At 34.5% G+C, this 14,327-nt stretch overlaps 1 protein-coding gene across 1 annotated transcript in view; it reads left to right on the forward strand.

Annotated features, from left to right (window-relative positions):
• RASA1 (RAS p21 protein activator 1) overlaps positions 1–14,327 on the forward strand; it is a 114,162-nt gene that overhangs the window by 97,643 nt on the left and 2,192 nt on the right. Inside the window, exons 16-24 of the mRNA XM_047731486.1 lie at positions 1,105–1,277; positions 1,598–1,757; positions 2,920–3,062; positions 4,458–4,573; positions 5,796–5,882; positions 8,006–8,073; positions 9,633–9,721; positions 11,575–11,652; positions 14,065–14,199. Of these exons, the coding sequence (XP_047587442.1) occupies positions 1,105–1,277; positions 1,598–1,757; positions 2,920–3,062; positions 4,458–4,573; positions 5,796–5,882; positions 8,006–8,073; positions 9,633–9,721; positions 11,575–11,652; positions 14,065–14,199 (1,049 nt within the window). The remainder of the gene's footprint in view (positions 1–1,104; positions 1,278–1,597; positions 1,758–2,919; positions 3,063–4,457; positions 4,574–5,795; positions 5,883–8,005; positions 8,074–9,632; positions 9,722–11,574; positions 11,653–14,064; positions 14,200–14,327) is intronic.

A 14,327-nucleotide genomic window follows, 5' to 3' on the forward strand; every position in this document is an offset into this window, starting at 1 on the left:
TTGTACATACTGTAAACTTAAGCCCTTGATATTAAATTATCTTTCATCTCCCCTTCCCTCCCCAGTGGACAGGAACAAGAGAACAGTAAGAGTGGCCATCTTTCTGTGTAGTTTCACCTATCCCTTCTTTGTACTTTCTAGGTTTTTCCCGTTTTCATATAGTTTTATGTAAGTGGGAAAAAGTATTCTGTTTTTTTTAAATTAGTCCACTGTTTATTCATTTCTGGTGAACCTTTTCCATTCTTTTTTCACAGTAGCATACCTTCTCCCAGCCTGTTGCTGACAGGTGGCAGTGGGATTTAACAGTTCATATCAGAGTTAATTAGGTTAATACCTTCTTAAAAGTCAGGCTTAGGGAAAGAAGTGATAAGCATTAACAGGAATTCAGAGCCTGAATTTTCCTCTACAAAATATTTATTCTGTCGTTTCTGTACTGTTTAAATGCCTAACATTTTTTTAGTGGTTCCCCATTACTTTTAAGATAAAATCTAAACCTGTAGTAAACACAGAAGAAAGGCCCTTTCCTGATCCCCTCCTCCTCCACCCTGTGGCTCTCCTAGTGTATCTTTGGTATATCCTCTCTAGATATACCAGCTTTCTTAGAGCTTTTAAGCAGTCCATGGATTTTAAAACTGCCCACCATACCTTCTATTGGGATGGTGCTCTTTTTCTTTTTCTCTGCCTTTCTACCTAGCTACACCTCCATATCCTGTTAAATGTCAGCTTAAGGGTTACTTGTTTGGAATGGATTTTTCCACCAGCTGAATTACATATTATTTCTCTATACTTGAGTAGTAGTAACCACTGGTAATGGCACTTACCACACTGTACCATGATTGATTTCTTGCCTTACTGTGACCTCCATGCAAGTCAGAGACCATGTCTTAATCATGTCTGTATCCCGTGTCCCGGCCTACCGTAGTCTGGTACAAAATAGGCATTGAGTAAATGAATGAAGTAAGTATTGAGTATGTGTTACTACTGAAAACGCCTTAAAAGCATTTAACACTACAGAGAAGACAAAATGTCAGGAAAATTTACTGGTATGATGAATTACAGTGTCCTCTTTTCAGACAGTAATCATTTGGTGTTTTTCTATCAAAGTATTTATGCGCTGCCAGTTGAGCCGGTTACAGAAAGGGCATGCCACAGATGAATGGTTTTTGCTCAGCTCCCATATACCATTAAAAGGTATTGAACCAGGATCCCTGCGTGTCCGAGCACGATATTCTATGGAAAAAATCATGCCAGAAGAAGAGTACAGTGAATTTAAAGAGGTATTAAGTTATTTATCAATCTAATTATTTTCGATGGAATTAACTTTAAACATTTAAACAAAAAGATCCATTAAGTTAAACATAGCAATGTCATAGCTTAGTGCACCAGTGATGGGCATAAAGGTTGAAAAGCCTTGCGGTAGTATGATGTTGGTCTTAAGAGTCTGTAAATATGTAGGCTATAAACTCATCCTGTTTTTAATAAATGTATTCAATAGAACATATTTCTAAATAGAAGAAAATAAGAGAATTCCTGTTAATCTCATTGAGCATGTTTAATGCTGTATACTTTCAATAATCTTTCTTGATATCATTTTTAGCTTATACTGCTAAAGGAGCTTCATGTAGTCTATGCTTTATCACATGTGTGTGGACAGGACCGAACACTACTGGCTAGCATCCTACTAAGGATTTTTCTTCATGAAAAGCTTGAATCATTGTTGTTATGTACACTAAATGACAGAGAAATAAGCATGGAAGGTAAAGTATGGATGTCTTGGTGTGATACTTAAAAAAAAAAAATCATTTCGCAAAATAAGTTACCCTATTTTTCCTTCATTAAAAATTAAAGTTGGAATGTCAGTTCTGATCCTTGTGCTGACTAACATTTGGCAGTTTCCGTCATGGTAAATTATTCCATTAGAAGCCATAAGAAAACAACCTCTTTATCCTTATTAATGGCTCATGGTGCTTGATCATTAAGAATAGTTTGGTGTACCGACCATATTCTCTCACTTATATTTTACTTGCTAATTCACTGCACAAAAGTTAGGTGACAGCCGCATTTTATTTCTAGCTTCTATAGATAGGTAGTCCCCAGGCAGTGGAGTTGGACACACAGTGCTTTGTAACAGCTTACAAGTTTGTCACAGTTAACCCCTTTCTGGCTAGCACTTTGGCTTAGTAACAGTGCTTGCTTTTAGGTTCCCCAGTAAACTATAAAAGCTAAAACTATTTCCTCCTAATCATAGAAAATGTAAAAGACATCGATTTGTCAGGAAAGATAAAGTGATGGTTAAGATGTCACATTGGGATTGTCTTTTTTGGGCAATATTTGTGTTTTTTAGGTCATTAATAGCCATTTTTTAAGGTAATAATTTATACTGGGATTTTGTGGGTTTTTTTCTTTTCATTTTCTGCATTTAAAAAAATTGGAAGTATAATTGGCATATAGTATCCTATTAGTTTCAGGTATATATCATAGTGATTTGGTATTTTTATACATTATAGAGTGATCTCCATGATAATTCTAATTATTTATACCACTACATTATCTTCTTATTTGGAGATAACTCAGAATTTCCAAAGTGTGGGCTCATTGGATAGCAAAGCTGAATTCTGATCTTATTTTAGTCACTCCTTGGCTCTGTGTTCTTAACAAGTCATGTAACCATTTGTTTTTTCTTATGAATATGCCAGTGTCAGCACCTCCTGCTGATTTAATGAATAAAGTCCTTCGAAGGGTTAAGTTTGTAGAAATATAGGATGCCATTATAATCAGTACTTCAGTGCTGCATGCAAATAAGCATACTTAAATGGCTATAATGGTTGAGTGGAAAATGAATTCACTTTATTTCTAATCTGGTTTCACATTAGTGCAATCTTTTATATGAATAATCTTTTAATATAAATATTTATGTAGATGAAGCCACTACTCTATTTCGAGCCACAACACTTGCAAGCACCTTGATGGAGCAGTATATGAAAGCCACTGCTACACAGTTTGTTCATCATGCTTTGAAAGACTCTATTTTAAAGATAATGGAAAGCAAGCAGTCTTGCGAGGTACGAACTTCATGTTTTAAGTATTTCAGCAAAGAAATATTTTAATAGGTGATGCTTTTATAGCTAATGACATTATAAGGAAAATACATTAGCTTTCTAAAATTACTCATCAGGGCATTTACATGTTCTCTAATACGTTTAGAAAAATGTTGGAGTAGACTTTAAAAAAAAATAGACTTAAAAAAAATGTACTTTGAAATTAAAAAAACTCAGATTGCACCAGAAATTACTTTCTCATTTACCTTGCTGTACTAATGATACAGTGTATGCTGCTTTCAGAAAGCATATGTAACATAAATTGAAGTTTTTGCTAGAGACTTAAGTCGTATAATCCAGGTAAGGTCTACGAAGCACTTCCCAATAACAGCCAGGGGGTATACTTGAAGGTTTTGGTAAAGAAGTACAACATAATGCATTCAAAAGCAAATAGAAACACCCTTTAGATTATTAAGGTTTCAGCATAAATTCATAATAAACCATTAAGAGAAAGAGTGGAATCTCACTCACATGGCTCTTCTCTCATTTTGAAGGTAGAACAACTACAGAAGGAAGATATTAAATACATTTTTTCAATCTGATACAAAATAAAACAAAGAATTGCTTTTGATAATGTACACTGGGAGCTGTCAAATGTTAATTTTGCACTACAGATGTCCGTTTTTACTAATTAACCTAAAGGAAAGAAATTGAGGATTTAGTGTTGAAAACTGGGGTAATCCAAGTAATATCAGAAATTGAGCAAGTGTGCAGTGAGTCTGTAATCACTAGATCAGGTTAGGGTATTAGGACTCAGACAGATGTATCTACTCCACTGATTCTAGATCAGATTTCTTAAAATTCCAAGGGTTACTGGAAAAATTTTGAGAAAGGTTCATTATTCTGTCTGTGGCATTCAGAAAAGCCTTTCTATTTTAATCAGTATTTTTTTTCAAATAAATACAACTAGAGATTGATTTTATAATAGATGGTGATCATTATTTTCGTTTAAATACTCCTAGTATATTTGTGTATATGTGATCACTAAAGCTGGGTTTTAGTCTTCTCGTTTAGAGTGTACTACTTTAAAAATAAAGTCTAATCCATTTTTGTGGCTGTAAAACTCTATGGTAAAGCATAATAAATGAATAAAAGAGAACTTTAACACCCGTATTAATCCCAGAGCAAATAAAATGTGCTGAATAATCACTGCTTATTGCAGTTGAATAATTGGAAATTAATGGTAAATGAGTTCATAGAGCAAACTACTTAAAAATTCCCATTTATATCTATCCCCCAAGACTAAAACAGATTGAAAAATGGAAAAACAGAACCTTGAAAACAACGGTTTGATTACCTTGATTCATTTGCATTTATCATGGTCAAGATGCATTTATATTAATTTATTCCTTCTCTTAGTTAAGTCCATCAAAGTTAGAAAAAAATGAAGATGTGAACACTAATTTAGCACACCTATTGAACATACTTTCAGAGCTTGTGGAGAAAATATTCATGGCTTCAGAAATACTTCCACCGTAAGTGATGAAATTTTAATTTGACAAGAAACTGTGAGCAGGGTCGGGCCTGGTTAGTACTTGGATGGGAGACAAGAAACTGTGTATCTGCATTTTGAAAAATTTGTATTTCTAAAATGTGTAAGCTTTTCCACTGTCCTAATTAATGTTTTTATACTCTGCCAAAGAGTTTTTCAATCTTCCAAGGTGAATTTTGTTTAAGGCAAAAGAGTGACTTGAGGAAACTGCAGTAGTGTAATATTTACATTATAATAAAAACAAAAGTATGTTTTTACACAGGCTATAATGTCTGGTTTATACGGGAACTTGGGTAATGAATAGAGACTTTTGAGATCTTAAATATCTTGGTCTTTTTTTATGTGTTTTTGTTTTAATTTCAGTATAGTTAACATAGACTGTTATATTAGTTTCAGATGTATAATGTAGTGATTCAGCAATTCCATACACCACCCAGTGCTCATTACAACAAGTGCCCTCCTTAATCCCCATCGCCCATTTCCCCAATCCTGCTCACTTCCCCTTTGGTAATCATCGGTTTGTTCTCTGTAGTTAAGAGGCTGAAAAATATTCCATTGTGTGTATATATTTCCCACATTTTCTGTATCCGTTCATCTACTGTTGGACAGTTGGGCTGCTTCCATCATTTGGTTATTGTAAATATGCTGCTATAAACATAGGGGTGTGTATATCACTTTGAATTTGTGTTTTTGTATTTTGAGGGGTAAATAGTGTAATTATTGGATCATAGGACAGTTCGATTTTTAACTTTTTGAGGAAACTCCATACTGTTTTCCACAGTGGCTGCACCTTAAAGTACAACAGCCAGTACCTGCTTAACAGCTTTTAGTGTAAGTGAATTCACTCAGGTAGAAGTTATCATAAGTTAAAATCCATCTCCGGGAATCTGAACTTAGTATTTCCTTTGTATCATCATTCCAGTACTTTTTTCTTTCTTTTCATTAATACAGAAGCATTGTAAAAATGGTAAGATTTCTTCCAAAGTAAATGTAAAGAATTGACTAAATGAATTGATGATGAATAATATTTGTTTTCCTTATCCCTTTACCACATATGTCCTGCACTACTTGTAGCAGAGTACTTTTTTGGGGGTAAGGGCCAGTCACATTAAGAAGTGTATTTGGCAAATTAAGCTTTTGGATGCAATGAGATAAGCATTTTTCCCCTTGCTTTATATATTGAGATGACTGTGTTGTTTTGGCAGGACACTGAGATATATTTACGGGTGTTTACAGAAATCTGTCCAGCACAAATGGCCTACAAATACCACCATGAGAACAAGAGTTGTTAGGTAAGGTTCATCAATCCATCTGTTAAGTCATTGTGGATGGTGTGCACTGATAGTCAAGCGGGTGACTGAAAATTTGAAGAATAACAGTATATAATTCAAGACTTTTTTCTTTTACTTTTATGTCAGAACCCTGTTGAATATTTTCTGAGTTCAGATGGCTACTGAACTTTAACTGTACTGTATTTTTTTTGGAAGTTACTGAGAGGTATTTACTGCCTTGTGCATTTTCTAAAAACCTGAGCACTCATGTATAATCAGTTAACTATGGGAATTTTTATCTTATCGAAAGAATGGGGTTAAAAAAGTTATATAACCAGCACCATCTGTAAGGAACTTTATATAGTACTCACATCATATACACAGTACATTACCTACATGCATACTTGCATATAGATAGAGAAAGAAGAGGGAAGGTGGGGAGAGGGGGAGGATTGAAAGCAGGATTGATGTGGTGCTAAGGAGAAAGAGGAATAATGGACTGATGGGTTAGTAGCAGTCTGGGACTCTGGGCTAATCGCCAGCCAGAGCCTCCAGTTCTGAAGCTGGGTTTCGGTATGCTCGTTGTGCAGTAGTTAGGAGGAATTGCTTTGGCAAGTCACAGAATGTTGTAACCTGTATACAGGGGGACTTTGTTATCACTACTCTAACTTAGTTTTCCAGTGAGGAAGCAGAGCTGTAGAGGTTGAAATTGTTTGCTTAAGGTTATATAGAAAGGTTGTGCTAAGGCAGAACTAAAGGCCAACCTTCTAAGATCCGGTCAGATCGCTAACACTACTATAGGCTTCGTTAAGTATACCCCAACCCACTGAAGACAACTGGAAGTTCAGTGCGAAAACATCAGAGAATATAGCATTCTGCTAATAATATTTTATGTAGAATGCATACTACCAGTCATGTTATATCCCATTAAAACAACCATTGAAGACACTAATATCATAGTCAGTTGTGAAAAATGTGTGTCAGTTGTGCCCACAGCCTAAGTTTGGTAAAGAGGCTTCTATTCTTTTTGTAGATAAAATTTCTCTTGGTTAGTAATGATGAGACATAAGTATTAAAGAATTGTAGATTCTGTATTTCTTCGCCTTAGTTGTGATTGAGAGGAATTAGAATTAGCAGCGTAAGTTTCAGCATAGTTTTGTGTGTGATGTCAATTAAAGCCTCATACACTGTTTCAAATGAGTTTAACTGTTAAGCAAATACAGCAGGAATTTCTGCTGTGTGAATTGTCTGACACTACATGGTTTTTAGGGGTCATTTATGCCCAAAGTGATGATTTCTGTCCCTACTAGTGAGCTTTTAAACATATGTGTAGGTACCTAGTATCCTTTTTAAATTTAAAATCACTTCTACAAATTCACAGAAAGAAGATTTGCACACTGAAATTCTTTCACAATTAAATGCCGGTAGGTTATAGTTCAGATTCAAACACGCAGCAAAACGTTTTCAAGCAAAACTTATGCAAGATTCTTCACAAATTCATTTAAAGGATATTTAAAGAGCTGATAATTGTGTATTATAATCGCAATAAATGCTATCTGTGAAGTTACAATCATTTTCCAAGAGTCCAAAAAGTAGTAAACTGTCACTAGGTTAGAAAGTAAATGCTGAGGTCTTTTTCTTTATTGCCATAAAAGCTTTATAGCATTCAGTTGTGTACATTTTCATTTATCAAGAAGCCACTTTTCTCTAGCAAGATGGAGTCTTATTTTTAGGATTCATCAGCAAAATCAGTTTAATCAGCTAGATTTATAACAGACATTATTGCGCTATTCAATTTAAAGAAAGAAAGAAAGAAGTGAGAGAATGCAAATTTTAGGACCATACAGCCCTGTGTCTCTATAAAAAGGTTGTTTAATACTCCTAAAGTATTTCAGAAATTCTTAGTGTTCTAATGCTACTACTTCCTCAAAGTAAGTATATTGGAATAAATAAAGAGTTGCCAAGACCATAAATGCTACAGATACAACTTAAATCTTCCCAACATAAACTGAAAATTGCAGAATTTGGGCTTCTTTACATCAGTTCAAAGTTCATGATTCTACAAGTATTAATATTTTTGTTTATTATTTTTATGTAACATATATAGTAGTTTTCTAAAAAAAAAAAATTTCCCTCCCATTCAGTGGTTTTGTTTTTCTTCGACTTATCTGTCCTGCCATCCTGAATCCACGGATGTTTAATATCATCTCAGGTAATCAGCTTTTGATAAAATTTTGGAATTAAAAAATTAGAGTAAAATTTGATATTTGGTAAGGTTATTCATTTTTTCTTTTACATCTGATTTTTTTATTACCCAGTTCTAAGACTTGTTATAAAACAGAGCACCCTTTTCTTCTTTCCTTTTCCCTACTTTTTTACCTTCTCTATTTTGCTTCTTTTCTTTACATCTAGTATCTGAAGCCTGACGTCATGATTATAGACAAGTATCACTCTTCCTCAATCCCTACCTGTGTCTCAGACTCTCACTGTGATGACTTCTTTCAATGTACAACCTGGTTTTTTTCACCTGGCAAGAGTTTCTGTGTACTTTTAGCCCATGCTAGACCCTATCACTACCACTGCAGGTTGTATTTTAAGACCAAATTAAAATGGTAACTACAGTTGCAGTAGAGCTCTGTAAATACTTGACTGTGGCCCTTTAGTGATGGAGAGGTTTGTCACCAGTTGGATAATGTTAATTGGCCAGTTTAAATTCCCCACAAACCAGATTTAGTTTTACTTATTGCCCATATGTCCATTATGCAAGGACTTTCAGATGTCATAGGCATCTTTTGAAGAAAGGAGAACAGTGATATTTGTGACTATAAATGCAATAATGAGCCATTATTAACAGAAGGAACTGGAACCATTTTTCTTTTAATAATTAGAAGCTTAAAGTTGTATTTAAAAATACTTTGGACTAAATCTTAAGTTTTACTTTATTGTATTTATAGTTACCACATCTCTGTCATTATCTTCTAAAGCTACCAAAATGGCTAAATCTTTGGTTCTATTAAGAATTAAGGGTTTAGAATTCTGGAGAGATTGGTTTATCTCAATGTTGGCCTCTGAACCACTAGGCAGTACTCATTTACAGTTCAGCAGTTTAAGATACACAGAGTACAGTCTAAAATGAGGCAGTCAGATAGAATTACTTATGCATTTTTACTGTTAAATAATTCTCTTTCAAGGCTTATATGTAATAGCTGCATATGGTTTTCATTTACACCCTACTATGCATATTCTATAGGGAAATGTTTCCTGACCAGTCTTTTATTACAGTTTATTCTATAATATTCTAAGTTTATTAAATTGTTTTTCCCTCAATATAAGGGCAGAAGTCCCAGACTTTATCTTTGTTACTGAGCTTTAAAGTGATTTTTCTAGTCATTGGAGGTTGGGAGTAGGAAATTGCCCAGATTGCAAATTGCTAACCTGAGGGGATGAAATTAGCTTTGTGAACTGTCACAGAGAAGGTGTGTGGAGTGACAGTCATTTTAGCGATAAAGCTTTAAGGCATTGTGAAATACCAACCAGTTGAGAACTGCTGAGTCTTGCAGCAGCACCTTTTTCACAAACTGGAAATGTTGATAAGTGTATTTAACTTTCCCCCCTTTAACTCAAGTTTTCTTGAATTACACAGGTCATACCATTTCCAAGAATGTCAGTATTTTTGCAGTAAAGAAATATTAAAGTGCTAACTTTATACGGCTTTACCTGGAAATGCCTTTGGAGTCGGTATCATTACCTGTGCCTGATTCTCTCTTACAGATTCCCCATCTCCTATTGCGGCTAGAACACTGATATTAGTGGCTAAATCTGTGCAGAATTTAGCAAATCTTGTGGAATTTGGAGCTAAGGTAAAAACAGTTTGATACTTTAAAATGTTATTTACAAAGGAAACCTTGAGATGATAAAACCATAGAATATAAAGTTATAAGTAGTGGCTGTTTCATAGGTATATTTTTGTTGGTATGTATGTCTTCTAAAATATTTTTAGATTTTACATTTTAATAATGAAATTTTTAAAACCACTGTTTCAGCCAGTATAGAAAACTATACTTTCTTTTTCCAATATATTTAAACTCTCCTACTCTTAAATATAAAAATTAATATATTTTTAAATGTACTCGAGTCCATTTTATTATTTATTTCATCATAAATATTTACTGTAAATAACTTGGACAAGTTCTTAAACACCCATATTTAAACACTTAAAATACCCATATTAGGTAGTAATCCCAATACCAATGATAAGGATTGTTAATATTCTAGTAGTGATCATACTGTGTTGCCTGATTTTGTCAATGTTGAACAAACTTCTTGCCTGGAAAAGTAACTATTTTACTGTTCTTAACAAGTGCTATGTCATCATGTAGCTGTTAAGTACTCTTCTCCTCAACATTTAGATGGCTGCCAACTTACCACTGTTACAAATACTGCTATAACAGGTATCCATATATCCTTGCAAAAATGTCCACTTATTTCCTTAAACTAGTTTTGGAGGGAAACTCCTAAGTCAGACTTTTTGCTTCCCAGAGCCTTGCCAAAACTCAGTGAATATTACTCTGTTTAATCTTTGCCAAACTGCTAGGCATGTTACTTTGATTTTTCGTGTCTGTTTCTTTGGAATTGACTGATGAGGTCTTTATCATCTTTTATTTATTGACTTTAAAAGAGCTTGTGTTAATACTAAACATTTTCTGTTTCACAACATGCCACATTTTAATTTTTATTTTCATTTTTTAAATTTTTTATTTTTTTAAAAAGATTTTATTTATTTGACAGAGATCACAAGTAGGCAGAGAGAGGAAGGAAGCAGGCGCCCCACTGAGCAGAGAGCCCAATGCGGGGCTCGATCCCAGGACCTTGGGATCATGACCTGAGCTGAAGGCAGAGGCTTTAACCCACTGAGCCACCCAGGCGCCCCACAACATACCACATTTTAAATAGGCTTAATATTTTAGTATGAAGAGCAGTTTACAGTAAGGCTTAGCTTTTGAATTTATCTGAATACTGAGGCAGGTTGCAATATGTATTCCTGTTGCAGTCTTTAGCACACTGTATTTTAATTACTTACGTTCTCTGCTAGATTCTAACCTCTGGCTTGGGCCCATTTTTATCTTGGTAGGTGGCCAAATTTAAGTTTCTCAGTAATTATTTTTGAATGAATAACAGCTGACCCTTGATGCACAGGTTCAAACTGCACTGGTCCGCTTATTCATGGTTTTTACAGTACTGTAAATATATTTTCTCTTACGGTTTTAATATTTCCTTTTCTCTAGCTTACTCTATTGTAATAATACATGAATATATGTAATATATGTAATACATGTGTATATATATTATATGTATATATATGTATATATAATATATTTACTCTATTGTAATAATACATGAATATATGTAACATACAAAATATGTATCCGTCAACTGTGTATGTTACCAGTCACATTTTTGGGGGGGGGGGTCAAGTTATATATGGATTTTCAACCACTTGGGGTTGGTGCTTTTTTCCCCCTCCATCCAGAATTTCTTACTCTTTCATGAGAGTATTCCAGTTCTTCAGTATAGCTCTTTGCTTTCATTAGAAGGAAAATTTATATGACTAATTCTTGTGAGCATTTATTGCTATTGATGGACATAATTAGATTTATAGGAATCCTTGCTACATATGTGGTAGTTATAGATCAGTGTTTGTTTTTATTTTTAGGAGCCCTATATGGAAGGTGTCAATCCATTTATCAAAAGTAACAAACATCGCATGATCATGTTTCTGGATGAACTTGGGGTATGTATATAATTTTTCAAATACTTTGAGACCTAAATTTAATATAGCTGAGAATTGTTAACTCATTTAATCAACAGCTTAGATTTTTATCCAGAACTTAAACAAAAATGGGCACCTGGCTGACAGTTGCTTAAGCCTCCTACTCTTGATCTCAGGCTAGAGTTCTGACCCTGCATTGGGCTCCACTTAACACAAAAAGAGGCTTTTTTTTTTTTAATCATTATAAACGTTTATTCTTAAACTAAATGGTTTACTACCAAGAACTCACTGTTAACGGTTTTGTACTTCTTGTGCAATTTTTTAGTTTCTGTCTTGTTTTTCACTATCCTTTTAGCTGTTCCATCTCCTTATTGTGATATCCTGTTGCTACTTATACTGAGCTGCTAGTGTATGGAACTTGAAACAAGATAACCCAGATCTGACCAGGTTAAATAATGGACTGGAGAGTGTTCTGAGGGCTTTACTAGGAATAAAATACATGGATTTAGAATGCTACTTCATTCAGTGGGACTACTGATGTCTTATTTGGACCTTTATAAATTGTGATTACAAGGTTAATAGAAATGGTAACAAAAAAACTAAAAAAATTCCTAAGACCGTGTATTTCTTAGTAAAGTTGAATTTTCTTGTTATAGATTTACAGATAATGGATCAATTAAAAAGTAAAATACATTAGTAATTCAGTTCATATATAAAAAAAAAAGGTTATCTGTTTAGTATGTATGGCATTAGGGAATGTTAGGGTTGGAGACTAAAGTGCCCATGTTCTACCATAATGTATTCAGATCCAGTTTGAAAAACACCCCACCAGTGTTCAGTGAAACTAACCAGCAGTTCCTGAGGGCCCTTGCTTTGCTACCTGACGGTAAAACCAGGTTGAAGAAGTTATTTGTAACATAGGTCCATAAGTAGCATAAAATTGAGAAATACAGGGCAAATGCTAAATGTCTGTTTTTTATATATGAACTCAGGGAAGTTTAAGAGATAAAAATACTTATTACCGGGGCGCCTGGGTGGCTCAGTGGGTTAATAAGCCTCTGCCTTCGGCTCAGGTCATGATCTCAGGGTCCTGGGATCGAGTCCCGCATCAGGGAGCCTGCTTTCTCCTCTCTCTCTCTCTCTGTCTGCCTCTCTGCCTACTTGTGATCTCTGTCAAATAAATAAATAAAATATTAAAAAAAAAATACTTATTACCAAAAAACAGTTGGGTCAGCGATTGAAAAATTCTTACTGTAGTATTTAAAGACTGAAAACTGTCCACTATCTAAAGCTACCGAGCTTTAACTTAAGCTGTATTTCTAGGTTTTTAGATTCTTCAGATTCATGGTTAGGATTCTCATTTATTTTCCATAATCACAGCTGTCTTATAGTCCAGTCCAGCTCTCTTATCACTTTCCTAGTTATGCCTCACAATGTAGTCTTAAACTGCTTAGAATTCCCATTCTTCTACTCTTCCTGCCTTCTGCATGTTCTTGTATTCCTTTACTACCTGTGTAAATCAGATTCTTCTTTCAAGACTCACTTTCAGAAGGACTTTTTGATGAGCACTAAATCTGAGTCAAATACCTTTTCCTCTGCTTCCTAAGTATCTGCCTATCTTTCATATCTGTGTGGCAGTGATTGGTTTATCTCTGTCTTCTAGAGAGGCTACAAGCTCTCTGAAGGCAAATACTATAGTCTTTTAACTCTGTAATCCATTCACTGAATGAATGGATAACTGAGTGTTAATTAACAAGAATGAACTGTATTTCAGTTCATGCTACAGAACACAATGTTTTTGTAGTTTTTAGGAAGGTACAGCAATTGAGTTATTACCATTAGGAAGAGGAGTAGATTTTTTCAGAACTAACAGCCATCTGAGCCCATGTTGAATTCTATTCTATGGCTCAAAGTAATACTAATAAAGTGCTAATAAAGTACGAAGTTTTTGGGCATAGTCCACAGATAATTATCAGCCTGACAGGTTCTCCTCACACTTCTATAGTGTAACTCTCACGTATACTGATAAATTTGGGCAAACTATAACAGCTAAATAATGAAACTGTGTCAATGGAGGAATTTAAAGTTTAGCTTGCATTTAATCCAGATCAGCAGTTGCAGTGTTTCTGGTTATTTTTTGGTGTATGTGCCAGATCAAAAAACCCCCAAAACTCTTAAGAATTTAGGAAGCCCACTTATTTAGATTAACAGTAATACTGTACAGTATTCTGCCATGCTTTGTAAAGCAAATTGGACCCTGCGTTTGATGTGAATATTGAGGTCATAGGACCCTTATCAGAAATACCACTGAATGTTACATAGCATCTTAGACTCTTAAAAGAAATTTAAGAGAACATTATGTTAAGAAGGATCTTTTCAGAAGTGACTATAAAAATTTGTATTGCTAAATGCAGTTTTATCATTCTCTTAAAGAATGTACCTGAACTTCCGGACACTACAGAGCACTCGAGAACTGACCTGTCTCGTGATTTAGCGGCACTGCATGAGATCTGTGTGGCCCATTCAGATGAATTGCGAACACTCAGCAATGAACGTGGTGCCCAGCAGGTAGGTTTTTGCCAGCCTTCATTATCAGTGATGTTGGATTAGCACTTAAGCAGAATGTCAGCATAAGACTCTGAAAGGTAACTAGCTGAATTATGGTCAACTTTTTAAAAATTTTTATTAACATATAA

The sequence above is a fragment of the Lutra lutra genome, chromosome 5 (genome assembly GCF_902655055.1).
Source record: "Lutra lutra chromosome 5, mLutLut1.2, whole genome shotgun sequence".
In the NCBI taxonomy this organism is placed as follows: domain Eukaryota; kingdom Metazoa; phylum Chordata; class Mammalia; order Carnivora; family Mustelidae; genus Lutra; species Lutra lutra.